The 23,208-nt window shown below is 37.4% G+C and overlaps 4 protein-coding genes across 4 annotated transcripts; 1 reads left to right on the forward strand and 3 right to left on the reverse strand.

Moving 5' to 3' along the window:
* Positions 1-264: 264 nt before the first annotated feature.
* Positions 265-1,485, reverse strand: LOC113697612 (uncharacterized). The gene has a single exon (XM_072055540.1). It carries the CDS (start codon positions 891-893, stop codon positions 747-749), a length of 147 nt encoding a protein of 48 aa, XP_071911641.1. The 5' UTR covers positions 894-1,485; the 3' UTR covers positions 265-746.
* A 6,593-nt stretch (positions 1,486-8,078) lies between these two features.
* LOC140009764 (uncharacterized) lies at positions 8,079-10,969 on the reverse strand. The gene is made up of 5 exons (XM_072056069.1): positions 10,099-10,969; positions 9,745-9,936; positions 9,558-9,690; positions 8,386-8,482; positions 8,079-8,273 (listed from the first exon to the last, which is right to left on the reverse strand). Exons 1-5 carry the CDS (start codon positions 10,967-10,969, stop codon positions 8,079-8,081), a joined length of 1,488 nt encoding a protein of 495 aa, XP_071912170.1.
* Positions 10,970-11,107: 138 nt separating this feature from the next.
* On the reverse strand, positions 11,108-11,635 carry LOC113696512 (uncharacterized). The gene has a single exon (XM_027215915.1). It carries the CDS (start codon positions 11,633-11,635, stop codon positions 11,108-11,110), a length of 528 nt encoding a protein of 175 aa, XP_027071716.1.
* Positions 11,636-15,463: 3,828 nt separating this feature from the next.
* Positions 15,464-17,677, forward strand: LOC113696513 (zinc finger BED domain-containing protein RICESLEEPER 2-like). The gene is made up of 2 exons (XM_027215916.2): positions 15,464-17,537; positions 17,634-17,677. Exons 1-2 carry the CDS (start codon positions 15,464-15,466, stop codon positions 17,675-17,677), a joined length of 2,118 nt encoding a protein of 705 aa, XP_027071717.2.
* Positions 17,678-23,208: the final 5,531 nt, after the last annotated feature.

The raw sequence follows: 23,208 nt of genomic DNA on the forward strand, positions 1-23,208 counted from the left end.
GGTGTTCAAGTTTTCTCATTCCACTCTCCAAATTGCAATAATGGATGATTTATATTCCATTAAGAGAGATACAGCCAGCAATTGCTAAGGACCCTAAGCCAATTAACAAATGACAAATATTCAAACTGTCTCTTACATAATTCACAAAACCTTATTCGGCCAAGAAGATGATTACAAGCACAACTAATGGTTATATGCAAGGAAAACCAAACAGAGTATCAAAGATACTTTTGAAACACATTAAACCCTTGAACAGGCCGTATATCCTCAGAAACAGCAAAGCTTTAATTAGCATCAAACATGGTACAAAACTCTTGGATCATAAGCGTTTTTCAGATTTTATACAAATACCAACCCTGACACCATTCATCTATCAATTAAACCAAATCAGCAACCAGTTTCTCTATTTTAGACCACCAAACCAAACAGAATATCAAAGATATTCTCCGTACAAGTTAAACCCTTGAACAAGCCATGTATATTTAGAATCAGCACAATTTGGATTAGCATGAAATAAGGTACAGTACTCTCTGATCATAGTCAATTTCACAGTATATACCAAAAATAACCCACCCTGACTCTTCCATCAATCGAAACCGCAATGAAGAACCAGTTTCACTATCTTAGACCCACCCAAATCCAAAAAAGACATACTGGACTATGTTGATTTGATTACAAAGATGTAATATGAACATCTGGGGAAACAAACCAGAAAAGGGACTTGATTTGGATATACAATTCTTTGATCAACCAACATGGAAAGGACCAATATCTCCATTTCTGAGAGAGCTAGCAATCTCATCAGCAACTGACAAGCAAGACATCACCCAACCACTCAATGCTGTCCATATTAGATTCGCTAACCAAAATGTGATACTCCATGGCACCGCCATAATTCTGAAGTCGTCCTCTTCCTTCAAATCCCCGATTATTTGGAAATTCGAAAGTAAACCAAAATGCAAGATTCCAACTTTCTCGTCCAACCGACACCTTCAATTTCCTTCTCTATATGAAAATTCATCAAAATCCCTTAAACCCCTTTTCTTCTCTACCCTAATTCCCGAATGAAATTCAAATATGTTGAATTCGATTGAATTCGAGAGGTTCTCAACAATTCAGCAACTCTTCCCCAATTCACGAAAAACCCACTAAACCATCAACCTTCAATTATACTTTTCCTTCATTGGATAGATGAAACAATGCAAACCCATTTCATATCCACTCCCAAATATCAATTCAGAACTCTGTCAGGGAAAAAGCTGGTCCCCTGCAAATATTTTCAGCTAAAAACATCGCCAGCTCTCTGCGGAACAATATTTTGATTTGGTAATGGATAGAATTGAAGGAATGATCATTCTTAGGAAAGACACTTGTCGGTCGCAGAAAATACGGGCAATTTCGGGGCTGCCTGTGGTTTAATTGATACGCTTGATTGGGACTTGGTGTTGGGCCGGTTGGCACTCACAGGCCACGACTCATTTTTGGATCTGTCTTCTTCTTGTGATTCTGGTGTTTATTAAAGGATAACTTTACTGTTTCGGGTCATTGGTTGGAGAACTGCACAAATAGTCCCTCATATATTATAAATGTGAAAATTTAGTCATTGAGATCGAAAATGATCACTTTTAGATCTTAGCAAATAAAAAATGATCAATTTAAGTCCTTTTTCACTTTTTCGAATGATTTTTGGTGGGAACGTGTCATGCGCATATCACATACCCAACTTATAAAGGATAAAAAAGCCAAACCACTTACCTGTTGATCAAAATGTAAGGGACGAATAATCCCTAAAATTCTCCTTCTCTCCTTCATCAAAAGCAAACCCTAAATCTAAGTTTCATCTCCATGGCAAAACCACCAACTTGTAATTGCGGTGTACTAGCGAGAGTGAAGACTAAGTGGATGGCTAAAAATCCAAGAAAGAGATTATATGGTTGCGCTTACTACAAAGTATGTGTCTGCCTGATTTCTATTGCTTTTTATTTCAAAAAATGTGAAATTTGAATTGGTAATGATTGAGGTTCAACAGCATAATAGTGGCGGCAACTGTGGCTATTTCAAGTGGTACGATACAAGCGGTTGTGAGAGATGCGATAAATTAATGAGGCACATAAGAAGATTGATGAAGAGGATAAGAGAGTTGGAGGCAAAGGTGGAAGAAACAAGTCGCAAAGAGAAAATAATGAAATTCTTTTTCGTAGTTGCAGACATTTTTGCGGAAAGATTGAGTTTAACTACCATTTGTTGGTGTAGGTGGTGAACTGGATGGCTCTTATTTGTTGTATTTAGATTGGGTTACGGTTTAGTGCCCCTGTTGATTGTACAAATTGGATTTGGAATGCATTTATCGAGCTTAAGTTCTCTCTGCTATTGTGATTTTTTCTTGAATATGAGCTTACAGCATAATATGAAATAAAAGTCTAACTTGAATGTGTTATAAAAAATTGGCCAGAAACAAGCTTGTATTGAAAGATGATGAAGATGATAATGGCGTTGTAGACACCAAATTTTTTAGTATATTTTTATTTACTATTATTTTTATTTTTCATGTTAGTTTTCAGTTATTTTTAGTCTTTTATTTTTGTTTTGAGTCATTTTAGCATAGATTTTTTTTGAAAAAAAGAGAAGAAAAATTATTAGCATTTTGTTTTATCTTTTATTCATAATTTTGTTCATTTTATCTGATTTTTATTTAAATTTAAATTTTTCTTTATTTATTTGGTTCATTATTATAATATAAAAAAAAAGAAAAGAAAAAAAAGAAAAAGAAGAAAATAAAAAAAAGAAGAGTTTAGCATTTTATTTTATGCCTAGTTTTGCTCCTTTTATTCAATTTTACTTATTATTGATTAACTGAAAAAGGAAAAATGAAAAAAAAGCAAAAAAAGGAAAAAGAAGAAAAAGAAAGAAAAATTAACATTTCATTTTTTTTATGCCTAGTTCCGCTCATTTTATTCAATCTTTCTTCATTAGTTATTTTTCTTAATTAGTTATTTATATTGTGTTAAATTAGTATTCAAAAAAAAAAAAAAGATTTTTACATGCAAGCTGCGGAAACGCAGCTTGCAAGGACAGTCACGCATGCCCTATCAGAGGGCTGGATTTTAAAGTAGAGCAAGCCTTTCATCCTCACCATTGGGGTGAGGGTTTAGGAGCCTTGGGTTCCATATAAAAAGAAAAAAAAAAGCAGAGAAGAGGAGTTTTTGAGGGTTGACGGCTGTAGAGGAAAAAAGAGCTACGAGGGTTCTGGGGAGAGAGCTTTTGGTGACGGCTGGGGAACGGCTGATGGAGGTTGGACGGCTGGAAAAAAAAGGCAGTTTTGAGGGAGTGGCTAGAAAAGAGAGAACGAGAGAGAGAGCTGGGAGGAGGGCTTCGGCTGGAAATCAGAAAAGGAAAAGGAAGGATCTTCAGTTGGCATCGCCTGCATCAGCGCTGGAGTCTCTTGCAACCCAGTTCGTGGATTCAAATTGCTAGAGCCGTGCGATTTCCAGGAGCCTCTACTGTTTCGTTTAGCAGCCTAGGTGTTTTCAGGTAGTCATGGATCCTTTTCAATCTTAGTTTGACAAAATTTTCTTCCTTTCCTAAGTGTTGTCGATGCTTAAGGACGAGGACTGTAAATCATCCTTCTCTTTCTTTAGTCGTCGAAGTTGTGACCTGTTTGTCGTTCTTGTTTTTGTTTGTCGCTTGACTGAGGATGCCATGAACTTGTTTGCTATCAAAGCTGTGTTAGAATCTTCTTGTTGCAAACTTAGGAACCAAAAAGCTGTTAGCTTTCATGCTTTCTTTCCCTTGTGAAACTGAATGAGTGTGGTTCGTGAGTTGCAAGTGTCGTTCTTAGTATCTTGTTTGTTCACATGATTTGGGTCTTAGGCTGTTTTCTTGAAGTTTTAGGTTTAAAGTTGGCAGATGTTCATACGCCTTTATACTGCCGAACTTCAGTTGGGATTGGATGATTCCGTTCCATTTTCCCTGCTGCATTTCATGTTGCACTGTTGTATTTAATCTTCCCTCTCCCCTTCGTCCCAAGCCTTTGTGCTGGAGTGAGTTAGGAGTTGTATTAAGTCCCTTTTAGTTCATTACATTGAAGCTTAGAGTAGCCGAGAGTCACCCTTGATCATGTTGCAGCTGTGCGAACAACTTCCTTTTTCTCTCGAGCTGCTGAAGTTTGTTTTTTTTTTGTTTGTTTTTTTTCCTGTTTTGGGTCTGATATCTTGAAGGGCTAGAGTTCAGGTTTTGACGAATATTCAGGGCATTTAGATTGTGTTGCTTTGCTGCATTTTCATGTTCAGAGACCTTGTTGAACCTTCCCGCTCCCCTTTGTCCCAGATTCATGTGTATGAATAAGTCATGGCATGTTTTGAGTCATTTTGTTTTTTCGTTGTTTCTAGTTAAAGGTATTAGCATCAATTTGAGCAACTAAAAATGTTGCCGCAATGCTGATAGCTCCCGTTTAATTGTAGTAAAGTGAAGTATGAACAGGCTTTTCTTTTTCTTTTGATTGCCGAGAGTCTCGATTGCAGAAATTCTTGCTGCATTTTTCTTGTGTGAGTGCATGTTTCTTGTTCCCATTGATTGGATTCTATCAGATGGGATGAAGGGAGTACTCAGCTACCTTTGGTTAATGATGTTGGAAGATGTATGTAATTTTGGTAACTAAATGCTGGGTTAGTTTGCAATCTTTCCTTTGTGTTAAGATGAGCTGCAAAGTTGCAGCAAACATGTCTTTTGCTTGTTGACTGTTTTTGGACTGTTTGAACATTTCTTCAAGACTTGCATGATTGTTTTATTTAAATTTTGTTTGAATTAGGATGTGGAATATATGTGTTTTGTTGCTTAAGTTAAATTTTGAAGTCTAGATGACAAGTTTTGAATCAAAGTTTTCCTTGTTTGAATTGAAATGGTTCAGGTTGGTATTGCAGAAGCATATGTTTCGTAGGTTTGCATGGGTTGCATGAAAAAGTTCACAAAATTGCACTTTGACCCCCCAAGTTCCCCTTTGTTTCACTATGACCCAACCAATTGAATAATTTCATCAATTTGATCCTTCGCAGTTTTGATTTTTGCAACTTCATTGCTTGTTTGCTTTAATTAATTACCATAGTTTGTTTAATTGCATTTAATTCGTGACTTTAGGGGTTTTTTGATCAAGTGAGCTTTGTTTTGCACATTTCTTTTAATTTTTCTTAATTAAAGTGGTACCTTGACCTTTTTATTGTTTTGAAACCATTTTTCCTTCATTTGATCACCATTGCAAGGGAGGTACACTCTATCCCTTATTTTGACCTTATTTGACCCTATGTGATCCAATGTGCTAAGTGAAAATTGCATGTCTACTTTGCTTTCCTTGTTTTTCCTTAATTCCTTTCATTTATTTCATTTACTTTTGCTTTTTGTTAAGTTGTTCTTTTATGTATTTATGGGGTATGTGTACACCTCTTGGCTTGTAATAGATAGGGCTTGGAGAGCATTTTTGTCCATTTTTCCCCATCCCCTTTTGTTTTAGTTAGCAAATGTAATAGGTTCATTGCCTGCTTTTGTTGCTATGTGTTAATTTGCTTTATTAGGCTCTCGCATTTAGTCGAGCATGCTAAGTGTTATGTGCTACGTGTTTATAGGTGACTGGCATGCCTACTTGCTTTCTATAGTCATGGATGAATGTAATGGATGAATGCACGCCACCACACTAGTCCAACGCTAGTTGTGCCTCATTGTCCCGTTTTTCACTAGTCCAACGCTAGTAGGAATTCATAGATATGGGCTAGTCCAACGCTAGCCCCTTAGGGATTTCCTCTCGTTAGTACAAACTTGCATGTCTCACTACATTTCATGCATTTTTCTTAGTTTTCTAGCATTTGGCATGCTCCTCCAATCCTTTCCCCTTCATTTTAGGTTTTGCATCCTCATGCTAGTTATAGGGTACATTTGCTTGAGAGTCCCCTTTCGATAAGGGAAACGAGCGAGTGTGGCTGCAAAATAGCCTTAGCACGCTAGTTCTTCCTTCTAATCAAAGGCAAAATTAAAGTCGTGAAATTAGGAGTCATTCCCGTACCCGACTTGATGCATTCCTTTAGGTTCATGCACTCTCATTCTTATCATATCACTTCCTCACTCTTTTATCCACATTTTCTCACTACCTATATTTTTCTCAATCCATATGCCATGTTTGCACATTTTTCTTCTTTTATCATTTATTTTCTACCTCGCAAATTGCACCCAATTGCACTTATATGTATCTACTATCATATTTTCATTCATTTGCACACAAACACCTTTATTTTCTCCATTTGCACACATGCACTTGTCTTACATTTGCACACATGCACGTTTTCTTACATTTTCACACTTGCACTCATATTTGAGCCTTCATTTGCATCATTCGCGACCTCTATGAGGACTTTCCTTATTGGCCACCACAACTCATGTGATTGGGACCAAAAAGACTCGTAAGAGACATTTTAGATTTAGAATTGCATTTCTTTTTCATATCCATTAGTCATATCCAACATGCAAAGCATATTTTGGGTAGAAGAATTAGAAAAAGAAGGGTTAAGTCACGCAACTAGCTTTGGCTAGGGTAAGGGAGTGCCTTAGGCTTTGCCTTTGCCTTCTCCCTTATTAAATGTGACCCCCGATCCCTTGTTTTGGTTACGTATACCTAAAAGTTCTTAAAAAGGGGTTTGTTTACTTTGCTTTCCAAAAAATCACTTTTTGGGTGATTTGGTACACCCTAACTCTATACCAAGTGGCGACTCCATTTTCCATTCAAAAACCCTTTTTGAACTTTGTTTGGCCAAATCGTCGCATTTTCAAGTCCCATGGCCTTTTATTTTCACTTTCACACATGTTCACATACATATCCACACACTACTTTCACACACTCAAAAAGTGGGGCGCAACAGGCGTGATTATAAGTGAAGAAACAGTAGAAAGTGAACCAATTAGTTGCACCAGAAATAAGAAGAGCATGCATTCCATTGCTAAAAAAAAAAATAGTACATAACCCAGTCAAGTACATTTATTACAATATGCATTTCACCAAAAAAAAAATGCAATGAACTAAGAAGTCAATTCCATTGCTCTAAAAAAATGGTCTGCTAAAGTCAAATACTAGACAAAAAGAACATCTTCTAACTTCTTAAACACTTAAATAAGGCCATTTGCAACAGCACCCCATAGTCATCTAAGTCAGCTTGTCATCCCTGCTTGCAGTACTTTTAGAGATGGATACGTTTGCAGTTAATGTCTTCTTAGGCCTCTAAAGATACAAACAAAACGATGAGGAGGTCATTCATTGCATACAATATCTGAGATTTGATAGATGATATATGAAGTTGACAATAACAATTTACTTACAACCAGTCCAGGTGGTTCCCATGGGTGTCTCTTATAGAGAGAAACCAATGTTGAATCACAACTACTTTGAGTGTGTCCAAATCTCTGACATATACCATATCTATACTTGACTTTCGTACCCTAACAGTTGGAAACCAAAAAAATGAGTAAATAATAGTATAGAAGGAAGCAAACATGCTACACAATGAAATTAGTATGAACAAATAGAGAAGTATGAATTGGAGATATTGCATTCTTTCTTGTTGATGTTGGAGTAGGTGGTTGGCTGGTTATAGGTTCACATGGGATTTGACTGATGAGATCAAACAACATTTGGTCACTTATATCAGTCTCCAAGCCACTTGCACCAAAGACTGCTTCATGTGTTAAATTGGACTGTTTGTTTGCAACATGAGTAGCATTTTGAGGCTGGTAATTAGTATGCTGAGGTTGGGACTGCTTAAATGCGAAGTTGGAATGTTTGTTTGCACTAGGATTTATGGTATTAGGAGTCTGTTGCTGTGGCTGAGAGCTACTTGTAGTCTTAGTAGCTTGTTGCTGGATATTTCCTTAGTCAAAATTGCTCAGACACTTCCTACTATTGTGGCCTTTTTGTTTACACTTTCTACAATTATAATCCATTAGACCCACTATAGACAATCTCTTTGTTTGTCCTTGAGAAGCTATTGCAATTGGTGGCTCGTCTGGTTATTTTCTTCTCGTGTCAGCCAGCAAACTTGATGGTTTCAGGTGCTAGGAGAGGCCTCTTTTTCAACACCATTGAGAGGATATATTATAGGCCCATATGCCCTCATGTAGGCCACATTTGAATAGCATTCATTAACAAAGTTCTCTGGAGGCTCCTTTGCCAAAATAATGGCACTCATTTTGCATGAGCACAATGAATGCCATTTAGTTCTACTAGCCAATTCACAGTGTACCTATCCCCATACATACACCTCACTTCATAATACCAGTCCCTTGAACGTGTAGCTATGCAAGCACTAGAAGCATTTTTTATTTTTCCAACTTCTTTAAAATTTTTGGACATACCTTTCCTGTATATTTATTCATCCACTCCCTCTTATTCTTCATTCTAACCATTAAGTAAAGTCCCCCAAAGGTGTCGCTACGCAAATTCACAGTGTACCTATCCCCATACATACACCTTACCTCATATTACAAATCTCTCGAAAGTGTAGCTATGCAAGCACTATAAGCACTTTTTACTTTTTCTGTTGACATTGGTTCCTAATTTTATATGTTTACAAAACAATGGATAATACTAATATCTTTTTAAGAAATATTTTCAGTTGTGAAGCAAATTAGATTCGAAGATCAAGTGCAATTGAAAGGGACAAAGGCTGCTGAAAGCTGTCGGACGCTTGGATCGGACGTCCGATAATCATTGCGTAACTTCGGACGCTGAATATGTCTCCACCGGACGTCCGATAGAAACAAGATGATTTTTTAAATCTCTTTATTTGCTGTCGGACGCACAAAGAGTTTGCACCGGACGTCCGATAGAATTGAAGAAAATTTCTCAAACTCACTGCCTACTATCGGACGCAAAAAATAGAAGTACCGGACGTCCAATACTCCAACGGCTAGTTGACTGTTCAGCTACTTTCTATCCGTTGGAAGCATTAATGAAGCACTTTCTTGGTCTCCTATAAATAGAGTATGGTCAGAATCTTCAAATAACTTTTGCACACTGAAGATACAAAAGATCTAGAGTGATTTTAGTGAAAAAAATACTTTCCAAAAAAGATTTGTAGTCTTAGTGGTGTGAGGTTCATTGCAAACTTTTCATTTGTGAGTGAATACTTCATGAGTGTAGCTCTGCGAGGGTTGTCTTGAGGGATAGTAAAACGTCCTAACTTGATCGAGTAAAGTTCGGGGTAAGGAGGAAGTGAACCTTCCTTTGTACACAAGAGTGATTGTAATTCATCAACTTGAAGAAGTTTGTTTGAATTAATCTACAAGTTCAAGAGGAGTTGGGTAGTTAATTGGTTTGCAATTCTTTCCTTGTTATTTACTTATTGTTACGTTTGTGATCTTTGCATTGTTTATCTCTTTCTTTCTTTTTTTTTGTCAAAATGTCATCATTTAATATATATGTGATAAAAGTTACAATATTCCTAGCATATACATACTACTGGCACACGGCCAGGGCATCTTTGTGGGCTTCAGTCTTAAGCCACACAGGGAAGTCTAGCTCCTACCTTGCTTCATCAATTAGGTTGATTGCAAACTTTGCCAAACCATGACTAGTGCGATTATGTTCCATTCCAATAAATATGAAGGAACATCGCCAAAAGGATCGACTAAGATGTACGATATCATCTACCAACATATCTAACAGAAATAACCAAATATATCTGTGATTAATTCTATCCACTAAACACTTACAATCTGAGTGTATGAGTAGAGATGTCCACCCTTCTTCCAAAGTTTTGAGCATGGCTGATCTGATTGCTTCTGCTTCTAATATGGCAGCATCTTTCATCATTCCAGTAGGGATTGCCCATGTTTTGACCAATCTTCCATTATGGTCCTTTGCTGCAATGCCCAATCCCCCTCTACTTCTCTTATCGTCCATTGCTGCATCCGTGAACATTAGAATGGCATGTTGATCATGGAGCTCTTTTGTGATGATCCTCGTTGGCACTTCTGGCTCATCCTTTTTGCTTTCCCCATTCTCCAAGTCTCACATCTGTTTGTACTCCAACCATTCTTCTAGAGCTCTACTTGAAATCAGGTTACCTTTTGTGCTTTCCTTGTTGAAGTTGCAGGCATTTCTGGCTTTCCACAATTGCCACAAGAAGTTTATTGTGGCTTCTATGTGACTGATGCCCTTAACTCTGCTTCTAGTACCCTGCAATGCTTCCCACCACCTCCAGAAATTCCACGAGCTTTCTTGAATACCGTCCCATTTGATAGGGAATGTCTTCCAAGCCTCTCCTTTAGCTTTACAGTTGAAAAAAAGGTGCTCTAAAGTTTCTCCCCCTTCATCACAGCATTTGCACCACTTATCCCCTTTACCAGTTCTTCTATGCACTTCTTCGTTTGTGGGCAGAATGTTATGAAGACATTCCCATAGGAAGTGCTTCAGTTTATGTTTTATGTTTAGATCCCAGACTTGATGCCATAGTGTAGGATCATCCTTCCTTGAGCTGGATCCCTCGTTTGGTTGCATCTTATTGGCCTTCTTGCTCGATTTCAATCTGGCTTGAGCGTATCTTGACTTGGTGGTGTAGTCTCCACTACTGCTATGCATCCAAACGAACCTGTCCTGCCTTTCCTGGATGCTGAGAGGGATCATTAGTACTTGTTCCGCCTCTTCTCTTGAGAAAATGGACTGAATAAGATTGTTGTTCCATCTCTTGTTACTGATCAACTCACAGACTTTGTCTATGATACAATTTTGAGGTCTAGCTGATCTTATTAGTCCATTCATACCATTGGGAACCCATCTATCTTTCCAAATTGCAGTTGATTTACCATTTCCTATCTGTCTTCTAATGCCATTTTCTAGCAAAGGGATTGCACTTTGGATGCTCTGCCATATCCACGATGAACCAGACTTTGCTTTGGCCTGCAAAATAGGGGAGTTCGGAAAATATTTTCCTTTCATTACCTTACTGACCAACAACTCAGGTTTTGTTAGAAGTCTCCATGCTTGCTTGGCAAGTAAGGCTTCATTGAAGCACTTTATGTCACGAAATCCAAGCCCTCCCTTACCTTTGACATCAGTCAGGTCCCACCATTTTTTTCAATACATTTTCTTCTCGCCTGGGTCATTTCCCCACCAAAATCTCGCCATCATGCTGCTTAATGCTTTGCATAGTCCATCTAGAAGCTTGAAAACTGACATGGTATATGATGGTAGAGCTAATGCAACTGATTTGAGAAGAACCTCTTTGCCCGCATTACTTAGCATCTTTCCCTTCCATCCTTGCAGCTTGCCAATCATCTTCTCTTTCAGAAACCTGAATGTGCTGTTTTTAGATCTTCCTATAACCATAGGGAGACCCAGATACTTTGCCTGAGAGACATGCTGGATGTTGCCAAGAGTTTGGAAGACCTCTTGCTTGTTTTCCTGGGAAGTGTTTCTGCTGAAAAGAACTACTGATTTCTCAATGTTGATCTTTTGTCCTGAAGCTAGTTCATAGATTTGAAAGATTCTGGTGATCTCACTTGCCTCCTTAGAGTTAGCTTTACAGAAGATCAACGAGTCATCTGCGAAAAATAAATGGGATATGACAGGGCCATTCCTGGAGATTTTAATTCCTGTTAACATATTGTTCCTGCAAGCAGATGTTAAGAGGTTCGCAAGGCCTTGAGCACAGAAAAGAAACAAATATGGGGACAGTGGGTCCCCCTACCTAATGCCTCTAGAAGGACACATATAGCCTGTTTTGTTCCCATTGATATTAAAGGAGTAGGAACAGGAGGATATACACCCTTTGATCCAATTGATCCACAAGGGGCAGAACCCCATTTTACTAAGGACACAAAGCAAAAACTGCCATTCTACTCTATCATAGGCTTTTGACATGTCTAGTTTAAGAGCCATGTATCCCTCTCTCTTGCCCCTCCTATGATTAAGCCAGTGGATATATTCATGTGCTATCATAACATTATTCAAAATTTGTCTTCTTGGTACAAAAGTAGCTTGACCATTACTTATGCATTCATTCAAAAAAGGCTTCATTCTATTTACAAGAACTTTGGAAGTGATTTTATAAACAACATTGTATAAGCTGATTGGTCTATATTGAGAAAGATTCAATGGCATATCAATCTTAGGAATTAGTGTGACTAAAGTTTCATTTAGAGCTTTGCACAAATGGTCCAGCTGAAAGTAACTCTTGATAGTCTTCACTGGGTCCTTTTTAATGATACCCCAGAATCTTTTAAAAAATAAGGGAGACATACCATCTGGTCCCGGGGCTTCATTGGGATGCATGGAAAAAAAAGCTAGCTTAATTTCCTTCTCTGTTCATCTATTCTGTGATTGTTCTAGGAATGCCCTGAAGGATCTCATCGAAATTTGTGGGCCATGTGCTTTTAAACAAATCCTGGTAGTATCTTGCTACTTCTTCACCTATCTCCTCATCTGTTTCACACCAACCCCCTTGTTCCTTCTCCAATCTGAATATCCTATTTCTCCTTGCTTCTACTGGCAACTCTCATATGAAAGTAAGCTGTGTTTTTGTCCCCCTCTTTTAGCCATTTGCATCGAGATTTTTGGGCCCAAAAAGCTTCTTCCTTAGCATACTCAGCACTCAATTTCCTTTTAAGATCCATAATCAGAGATTGTTTGTTCTGTGCATTCCTTTCCTGTGTCTTCCCAATTAGATCTTTGATAGCCAAACTATTGGCTTTACTGTTTGACTGAAATCCTTTATTCCATCCTTTGAGTGCCAGTCTGCATTCCTTGATTTTCCTTGTTATTCTATAGCCTCTGGATCCCAATTGTTGTTTCTCCCATGCTGAGTCCACTACCTTTTCTACTTCAGGATACTGCAACCATCTTGCATCAAATTGGAATCGTTTTCTACATCTTTTCCTTACTGGTCTGGTATCCATTAGCAGCATAGCATGGTCAGACGCAGCAGTTTGTATGTGCATCAAATTTGCTCCACTATTGTTCCTGCACCACTCTACACTTGTTAGAACTCTATCTAATCTCTCCTTTATCTTTTCCCCAGAGCTCCAATTGTTGTTCCATGTCCAGGGCAACCCTTTAAAGCCAAGGTCAACGAGCTCATTTCTGGTAATAAAATTCTTGAACTTAATAAAAGACCAGCTTTCTCTTGTCTTACCACCCCACTTTTCATCGTTGGAGATTATATCGTTAAAATCACCAATGAGCACAATTCTATTGTTCCACAACCTTTTCTTGTTAGATAAAATTTCCCACTGTTTCTGCCTAATAGATGCCACTGAGTTTGCATATGTACATATACACCACCAGCTATCTGATTCCTGATTAGCAGCAATTTTAACCTCAATGGTAAATTCCGTGAACAAAATTTTGTCAATGTTTAGTTCTTTGTTCCAAAAAATAGCTAAACCACCTACCTTACCAATCGGGTTAACCACAAAAATATTATCATAGTTGACTCTTTTTTTTATTTTTTCCATGATGTTTTTTTGATTTAATAGATGCCACTGAGTTTGCATATGTACATATACACCACCAGCTATCTGATTCCTGATTAGCAGCAATTTTAACCTCAATGGTAAATTCCGTGAACAAAATTTTGTCAATGTTTAGTTCTTTGTTCCAAAAAATAGCTAAACCACCTACCTTACCAATCGGGTTAACCACAAAAATATTATCATAGTTGACTCTTTTTTTTATTTTTTCCATGATGTTTTTTTGATTTTTAGTTTCACTAAGAAAGACCAGATTTGGGGAGTAAAGGTTACAAACCTCCTTGAGACTGGGAATCGTCAAGGAGCTCCCGGCACCTTGACAGTTCCACGCCAGAACTTTCATATTGTACCGGGAGACCATTCCAGGTTGGTCTCCCTAACCTTCAGCTCATCATTCACTTCCGTTTCTCCTTCCTTTTTGCTTATTTTTGGTTTCATTTCCTCATCTTTCATCATATCCACTTCCATTGGTTGGGTCATTTTTCTTTTTCCACCCACTTTCTCGATCACCGAACACCCATTCTGGCAGATTTCCATCAGTGGTTCCCTGTTAATCATGTTGCTGCTATTCCTAATATTTCTTCTTCTGATTTTGACCTCTCTCATCTTGCTATCCTTTTTATTTCCATCGTTTTCCTTCTTCTGTGAATAGCTATTGTTTGGAGTTTCCATTTCCAAATCCATTGAGCTTGCTATGACTAGGGGTGAGCAATTACGGTAATTACCGAATTACCGACCGAAATCGATTTCAATTTGGTAATTCGAATTCGATAATTCGGTAATTAGGTCGGTAAATCGGTGGTATCGAATTAGTAAGAATCGAATTAGGGTCGAATTTGGTTTTGGGGTTCTTGAATTCGGATTTACCGAATTCGAATTTAATTCAGTAAAACGGTAAAATACTACCGTTTTCAAATTCGAAATTCCGAATATTATTATACCTCAAGCTTTTGTCGGATGTTCCAATTTCAGACTTTCAATACCCTAAATTAGCATTCGTTCTAATTTCACTATTTCTGCTCTCCTCTTCCTCTCGTAGTCTCGTTCCTTTGCGCCGTCGCCCACTGAAGTCTAAGCCAAGCTGTTTGCCTGTTTCTGAGTTTCTTCTCTCCTCAACTGAAGATACTTTCTCAGTTTGACAGCTTCTCCTTTCCTCTCCTCAACTACAGAAGCCTCCTCCAGCCGGTTCTCTCCAGTCTCCATACTCACTCCTCCAGCAGTCCAGCCTCCTCCAGTCTCCAGTCTCCAGTCTCCTTAGCATTCGTTCCAAGATTTAGGGTTTGTCTCCTCTCCCTCTCTCTCTTTCTCACACATTTCTTTTGGGGCTCGGCCTGTTTTGTCCATTTTGCTATTTTTTCCTCTATTAAAATGGAAACTAACAAATGAATTCTGCGTGTAAATTTACCTTTGTATCGAATTATTCTTCCTGGCTGTTCCTTTTGTTCTATTGAACTGATTTTTTATGGCTTTTTCTTCCTGGCTGATGCTCCACTATTGTGTCGGATTAATCATTGAACCTTAGCGACAGGCAATTTCACAAAGTAGTTCTGAGCTATGGTCGTTGTGCAGTTCTGGTTGAGTATGTTGATTAATGTCTAAAACTTTGTTCTGGTTTTAGCTTACTGAACTCATCTGATGCATGAAACCAATGATGGTTCAGAATCATGTAGTATTACATATTTATCTAATAGGTTTAAGATGAACACATAAATTTTGATGGATTAGTATACTTTTAGAGATTATTCCTACTTTTCCACTTTGAATATGTGAATAATAGATTTCAGGGTCGTATTATTCTTTAGAAGCTATGAGCAAATTTTCTCAAAATATCTTGGATTGGATATGAAATTAGACCTACTGAGGTCAGTGAGAAAAAAGTATTATATACCTTTTCTGACTTGTGAAATCTTTGTGTTGTGTCCTTGTTCTGGTCAAAGGTTTCAAGTGCTGGCACACTGAAGCTATGTCTACTACTGATGGTGAGAGTAATCCAAGTTGCAATGAGCTGGAACAAGAAGGATCATCTGGAACTCTTCCTCCTAGTCCTACTACACAAAGCTGCGAAGAATCTGGTTTTGCCAAGAAAAGAGGAGAGTACAAGAAGAGGTCCAAAGCTTGGGATCATTTTCATGTAAAGCATGTGAATGGAGTTCGTCATGCAATTTGCAAGTACTGTGACAAGGACATAGCTGCGGATCCCAAAAGTCATGGTACGACTCCCCTTAATACTCATGTAGCTAAATGTCCTCTAAATCCTAAAAATAAGCACACTGGCCAGGCTACTTTGTGTTTGGGTGAAACTGAAACCTTAGCGGGAGAGGTTAAAGGGGCACTCATAAGTTGGAAATTTGATGCGGAAGCCATTAGAAAAAGCTTAGCTTATATGGTAATTGTTGATGAGTTGCCATTTAAACATGTAGAGGGTAGAGGCTTTCAATATATGATGCGGACTGCTTGTCCATCATTTAAAATTCCTTCGAGATGGACTATTTCTAGAGATTGCTATCAGCTGTATTTAGATGAAAAAACTAAGTTGAAACAACTCTTGAAGAATAACAGTGGCAGAATTTGTTTAACCACAGATTCTTGGACATCCATTCAAAGGATAAACTATATGTGCCTCACTGCCCATTTCATAGATAATGATTGGAAACTGAACAAAAAGATCCTAAATTTCTGTCCTATTGCTAGTCACAAGGGAACTGAAGTTGGTAAGGCCATAGAAAAGTGTCTACTAGAATGGGGAGTTGATGATATCCTAACTGTCACAGTTGACAATGCAAGTTCCAATGATGTAGCTGTCCAGTATTTACGAGGAAAGCTTCAAAATTGGGGAAAAGCTGTGTTAGGGGGGAAATGGACTCATGTGAGGTGTGTAGCTCACATAGTGAATCTAATTGTTAATGATGGCATCAAAAAACTTGGGGAGTCAGTTGATTGTATCAGGGCAGCAGTTAGATATGTTAGACAGTCACCTTCTAGATTGAAAAAATTCAAGGAGTGTGTTGAAATTGAAAAAATTGAATGCAAAAGATTGCTCTGTTTAGATGTACCTACTAGGTGGAATTCTACATATCTAATGCTAGACACAGCTCAAAGGTTTGAGCGAGCTTTTGAGAGGTTTGAGGAGCAGGATCCTTATATGCTTCAAGAGTTAGAAAATCTGCCAACAAAATCTGATTGGACAAAAGCTAGATTCTTGGTGATTTTTTTGGAAAACTTTTATCAGCTAACTGTGAAGGTTTCCGGTTCCAAATATGTGACTTCAAATAATTTTTTCACTGATATTAGTCACATTCATGGCATTTTAATTGAAATGACAGCAAGTGATAATGATGAATTGAGTTCAATGGCAAGATCAATGAAGGAGAAATATGATAAGTATTGGGGAAAGATTGAAAAGATGAATATGCTGATTTTTATTTCCTCCATTCTTGATCCTCGAACTAAACTTGAATACCTTGAATTTGTGGTTTGTCAAATGTATGGTGAGTCCGATGGTACAACAATAGCTGGCCTTGCAAAAGATGCAATGTTTGAGCTGTTTAATGAATACAAGATGCTCAACACACCTGCCTCTCATGCTTCTTCACTTTCAAGTGATTCTCCAACGAGTAAAATTACATTTCATGGACATGGGAATGCCTCTAAAACAATCACTGATAGGTACAAGTTGGAGTTTAAGAAGAGAAAAATGGAACTTGGGGGTAGGGATGCAAAATCTGAATTAGAGAAGTATTTGAATGAGGATTGTGAGGAAGATGATGAGAGATTTGATATCTTGTTATGGTGGAAGGCCAATAGCCTTAGATTCCCAATCCTTTCCAAAGTTGCTCGTGATGTGTTAGCAGTCCCAATTTCTACCGTGGCCTCCGAATCTGCTTTTAGTACCGGAGGTCGTGTTCTTGATACATTTAGGAGTTCTTTGACTCCTAGAATTGTGCAAGGTTTAATATGTGCTCAAGATTGGCTTCGGTCCTCCAAGACAGAATTAAATGTAGAAGAAAATCTGGAAGAGCTTGAAGCCTTCGAATCTGGTAAGCTATCAAAATTTTTATTGCAGAATTTGAAGTATTTCTTTCTTTCTAATAATTGCCTTTATGATACTTCATGAATTTTATTTGTTCTTGCAGAGTTGCTGAAGACTGGAACTGAACCAACTATAATTGACCTTTGAGAGGTCACAAATGCTGAAGTTTGCATTTTGAGGGTTGAACCAACTCTTGTTGCAAGTTGCAGTTTCAGCGTAATTGGCTTTCTGTATTGCAACTCTTCTTGTGGCTTTCTGGACTCTGGATTGTGGATTGCAGTTTCTGGATTGTGGATTGTGGATTGTGGATTGGAGTTTCTGTATTGCAACTCTTCTTGTGGCTGAAGTTGCAGTTTCTGGATTGTGGATTGCAGTTTGTGGCTTTGTGGCTTTCTAGATTGTGGAATGTGGATTGTGATTTTTGGACAAGTTAATTTAGACTTTTATTTTTGTTTCATTATGATTTCTAGATTGATTTATGATTGTGGATCAGTGGAATTTCTGATTTGTAGCACCAGGGCAACAGTGTGATTTCTGGACTTGTGATTTCTGATTTGTGATGTCTGGATTTGTTTGTCATTTGTGATTTGTTTGTGGATCAGTGTAATTTGTTTGTGGATTTGTTTATGATTTCTGAATTTTAATGATCAATGTGAATTGTGTGTTGTTTTGATTTCGAATTTCTGGAGTGATTTGTGATCAGTTACATTCGAACAATTTGTAAGTTGTGGCTCAGTTCAATAGCATTGCTATTTGCTGATGAAAAATGGGCCGAAGAAGCAGTTTTCTGGAATTCGGTAATTCGGTATTTTTTTGGTTTACCGAATTGAATTCGGGTTGAATTCGAATTCGGTAGTCTCTAATTCGAATGCGAATTAGGTCGAATATTTCCAGAACCATTTACCGAAACTTACCGATTTCAACTACCGAATTACAGAATTCGAATTCGATGCTCACCCCTAGCTATGACTTTAGCTGGATCCGATGCCTCTATTTCTTCAACATCTTTGGCCACCGTCATCCTTGCATCCTTTTCCTCAGATGTCCCCTTGGGTCCCTTCATCAGTTTCTTGATTTGACATTCAGTCATTTCCTGTCCACCCACTTTTTTTGGGACTATTTCCTCTTGTGGTTTTTGATTCAGAACCAAACCTTTGTTGTGGGCCATGTTTAAGGGTGGCCTGCTGTCTTTAGTTGCTTTTGAATTTTGAGTTTGAAAACTTTTAGTACTTGTCCCGCCACTTCTCTCTCCTGGCTTCTCGTCTGAATGTCCCTGCTGATAGCTCTTTTCTTCCTGCATCTCCATCCTTTTGTGAGGGTTGATTATGTAATCACCTTCAAAGAGCAGCCTGTGAGCGGCTGAATTTTCTGGGATTTTTCCTACAGCCTCTGGGATTGGTTTGGGATCCACCCTTTTCTTTGGTGAAAGTCTCATGACCTGAGTTCTCATCCACAACCCATACTGTTGCTTCCCCGTGACAACCTGGTTTCCCTTTCTAAGCTTGCATGCTTTGTCACTATATCCAACGATTCTACATGAATAACAAAAATTCAGACATTTTTCATACCTAAACTCAACCCATCTTGACACCCCATTCATTTTTGTTGCAGTTCCCCTTAGTAATGGAACTGTGACATCCACCACAGCCTTGATTCTGAGATGTCTTCCCTGCTTGCTACCTCCCCCCGGGATGATCACGTCGTCGACTCTGTTAAAAACCCTTCCAATTTTCCTTCCAATTTTCTTGGTTAGCCAGTGAATCGGCATATTCCAAATTTGTATCCACATATGTGAGAGGTTAAAGGCATCAGGGTTGTGATCAATATTTTCTTCCCACTGCTTTATATTGAGAAGTTGGTTGTCCATAACATAAGGTCTCCCCGCCAGGACTCTGTCAATATCCTTTTGTTCTGAGAAGGAAAATTGATACAGATTAAAGCCTACCTTGGTTGCAATCATGTTCCTGGGAAAGCCCCACATGTGATTCACAAAGTTCTTAATCCCCGTAAAGTTGGCAGATCTTTCACCCAGAACTTTCCCAACTGAACACTTCCTGCAATCTTTCCTTCCATCCTCTGCGTCTTCACTGTCCAGTTCCACACCCTCATACTCCTTGTTTGATAGCTCAAATTTTTCCAACACGAAAGCAAGTTCATCCACCATGGCCGAGATCACTTTAAGGGCATTCCAGAACAAGACCCAGATGACTCCAGTATTCTAGTTCTGTACAAGAAGAGGAAGTTAAGAGTTAGAAAAATAGTAGATAAAAATCGGATGTGTTCAGAAAAAGGACAAACGCTTATCAACAGAAATTTTTTTTATATTTAAAAATAAGACCAGCGAAAGCTTAAAGCTTCAAGGACCAAACAAACAGCTCTAGAAAACATGGGCAACTAAAAGTTGAGGAAGACAGTGAACAGATGCGCAAGATCGGGACAATGGCTAAAACTATTATAAGACTCTCCTACTGAAAGAGGAGCCAGAACTCTCAAGTGAAGAGGAAAGGCTCTAATTTTTAGAGGGAGAAGCTCTCAAGAAGAGAGAGAATGCTTAAGTTCGGATTTCATTATTTATCTCTTTCACTTGGTTGTTTTCAATCCTTACAATTGGTATCAGAATTTGGTCTCCTTGAGATTAAACTCAATCGGCTTAGGAGTAAATATGACAACCAATAATGTCATATTTTTTTAAGGACATTCTGTCATTAGACCACCTATGTTTAATGGGTCAAATTATATGAGTTGGAAAGAAAGAATGATTATTTTTTTGCAATCTATTAATATTGAATTGTGATTTATTATTAGTGAAGGTCCATATGATGCCTCTCTTATAAATGAAAATACTCATAGATTCAGACAAAAAATAAGAAGTGAACTGACTGCTGTGGATAGAACTCATCTCACCTTAAATGCTAAAGTCATGAATGTGTTATATTGTGCTTTAAACTCAAATAAATCTATTAGAGTCAAGGGTTGCAAGTCAACTAAAAGAAATTTGGGACAAACTGAAAGAAATTCATGAATGTAGTGAGAATGTTAGAGAATAAAAGAAATCTATCTTAGTTACTAAATATGAGTCGTTTAAGATGGAGTCTCATGAAAATATTGATCAAATATATTGTAGATTCAATGATCTCATTAAGAATTTAGAAGTGTTGGAAAAAGAATATTCTTTAGGTGAGAAAAATAGAAAAATCCTAAATGTCTTGTCCAAAGATTGGGAAAGTAAAGTAACTGCTATTGAATAGGCTAAAGATTTGAATACTATGTCTATTGAATCTCTTATTAATTCTCTAATCTCTTATGAGATGAAACTTAAGTCCAAAGTGCAAGAGGAAGAGGATGCGAAAGTAAGAAGGAGCATTGCTCTAAAGGTATCTCAAGATGAAAATGATTCTGCCTCCCTAGATGAAGAAGATGCGGAAGTTGATAACAGTGATCTAACTCTCATCGCAAAAAGTTTTAAGAGAAATCTCAACAAACGGAAGTTCAGAAAAGGAGGAAACAGCAACTCATTCCCAAATCAGTTCAGCAACACAAGAAACAAAAGGAAACAAGAGTACAATAAAAAGTAAACTGATAAATGCTTTGAATGCGACCAACCTGGATACTACATGGGTGAGTGTCCAATGGTGAAGAAGAAAGAAGGAAGAAAATCAAGGTTCAACAACTTTCAATTCACATGGAATGAGTACAATTCCGATGGTGAAATTGAAGAGGAAGAAGAATCTGATCAATTGACTTTTATGGCCATTGGAGATGATGAGGTAACATCTTCTAACTCTCAATTTGAAAGTGATGATGAAAGTGATGATGATCTTGAATCTTTCATTATAAAATTGCATGATAGTTTGAAAGAATTTTATACTACAAACAAGAAATTAAAATATAAAATTAGCTTTCTTCTTCAGAACAATGCACGTCTTTTTAAAAAAAATAAAAAACTGAAAATTGAAAGTGATTTCTTAAAAAAGAGTGAGACTGTTTTACACTTTGAGCTTGATAGAAAAATAAAACTTTGTGAAATGTTCAAAAAGGAACAAGGTACTTTGAAAAGAAGAATGGATAATTTAAATGAGTTGCTCCAACATAAAAAAACAAGACTGTTTTCAAAGTAATAAATCAAAACCTCATTTTGCCACTTATCAGAAAAAGATAAATTCTGCTGCAAATGAATTTACTATTTATAAGAGAAGACAAGTAAGATTTATTAAACTTGTTCATATAAATAACTCTTTGGTTATGTGTAATTTTTGTTGTAAAAAAGGTCACATGAAAAGTGATTGTTATGTGAGAAAGAATATGAGAAGAGACATGAAATGCATGTGGATAGTTAGACATGATGCTAACTCTAACAAGTAGGAGATATTGATGAAATTGATGAGATTCTTGTTCATAATGCTTTTTTATAATTTTCTTTTGATGTTTTTGATATTTTGAACTGAGTTTTTCTTGATATTTTTGAATATTACTGAAGTTTTATGATGATAAAAAGAGGGAGAAATGGATGCTATGTATAAGGGAAAATTATTCTGAGATTATAAGTTTGGATGCAATGAGTGAGGGGGAGCTTATGCTCATTTGCTCAATCTTTTTCATTCTTCCATCCATTATTTTGTCATCATAAAAAATGGGGAGAATGTTGACCTTGGTCCCTAACTTTTGATATTTACAAAACAATGAATAATACTAATATTTTTTCAAGAAATATTTTCAGTTGTGAAGCAAATCAGATTCAAAGATCAAGTGCAATTGAAAGGGACAAAGGCTACTGAAAGCTATTGGACGCTTGGATCGGACGTCCGATAATCATTGCGTAACTTCGGACGCTGAATATGTCTCCACCGGACGTCCGATAGAAACAAAATGATTTCTAAAATCTCTTTGTTTGCTGTCGGACGCACAAAGAGCTTGCACCGGACTTCCGATAGAATTGAAGAAAATTTCTCAAACTCACTGCCTGCTGTCGGACGCAAAAAACAGGAGTACCGGACGTCCGATACTCCAACGGCTAGTTGACTGTTCAGCTACTTTCTATCCGTTGGAAACATTAATGAAGCACTTTCTTGGTCTCCTATAAATAGAACATGGTCAGAATCTTCAAATAACTTTTGTACGCTGAAAATACAAAAGATCTAGAGTGATTTTAGTGAGAAAATACTTTCCAAGAATGATTTGTAGTTTTAGTGGTGTGAGGTTCATTGTAAGCTTTTCATTTATGAGTGAATATTTCATGAGTGTAGCTCTGCGAGAGTTGTCCTGAGGGATAGTAAAACGTCTTAACTTGACCGAGTGGAGTTTGGGGTAAGGAGGAGGTGAACCTTCCTTTGTACATAAGAGTAATTGTAATTCATCAACTTGAAGAAACTTGTTTGAATTAATCTACAAGCTCAAGAGGAGTTGGGTAGTTAATTGGTTTGCAATTCTTTCCTTGTTGTTTACTTATTGTTACGTTTGTGATCTTTACATTGTTTATCTCTTTCACTTGGTTGTTTTCGATCCTTACATTTTCCAACTTCTTTAAAAGTTTGGGACATATTTTTTCTGTATATTTCTTCATCTACTCACTCTTATTCTTCATTCTAAATATTAAGTAAAGTCGTATAGTTTCTAGCATACCTAACATAGGCCTCTCCTTTGCTTCTAAAATGCTGGAGTTGAAACTCTCACATAGGTTG

Source organism: Coffea arabica, chromosome 6e (assembly GCF_036785885.1).
Source record: "Coffea arabica cultivar ET-39 chromosome 6e, Coffea Arabica ET-39 HiFi, whole genome shotgun sequence".
Classification (NCBI taxonomy): Eukaryota; Viridiplantae; Streptophyta; class Magnoliopsida; order Gentianales; family Rubiaceae; genus Coffea; species Coffea arabica.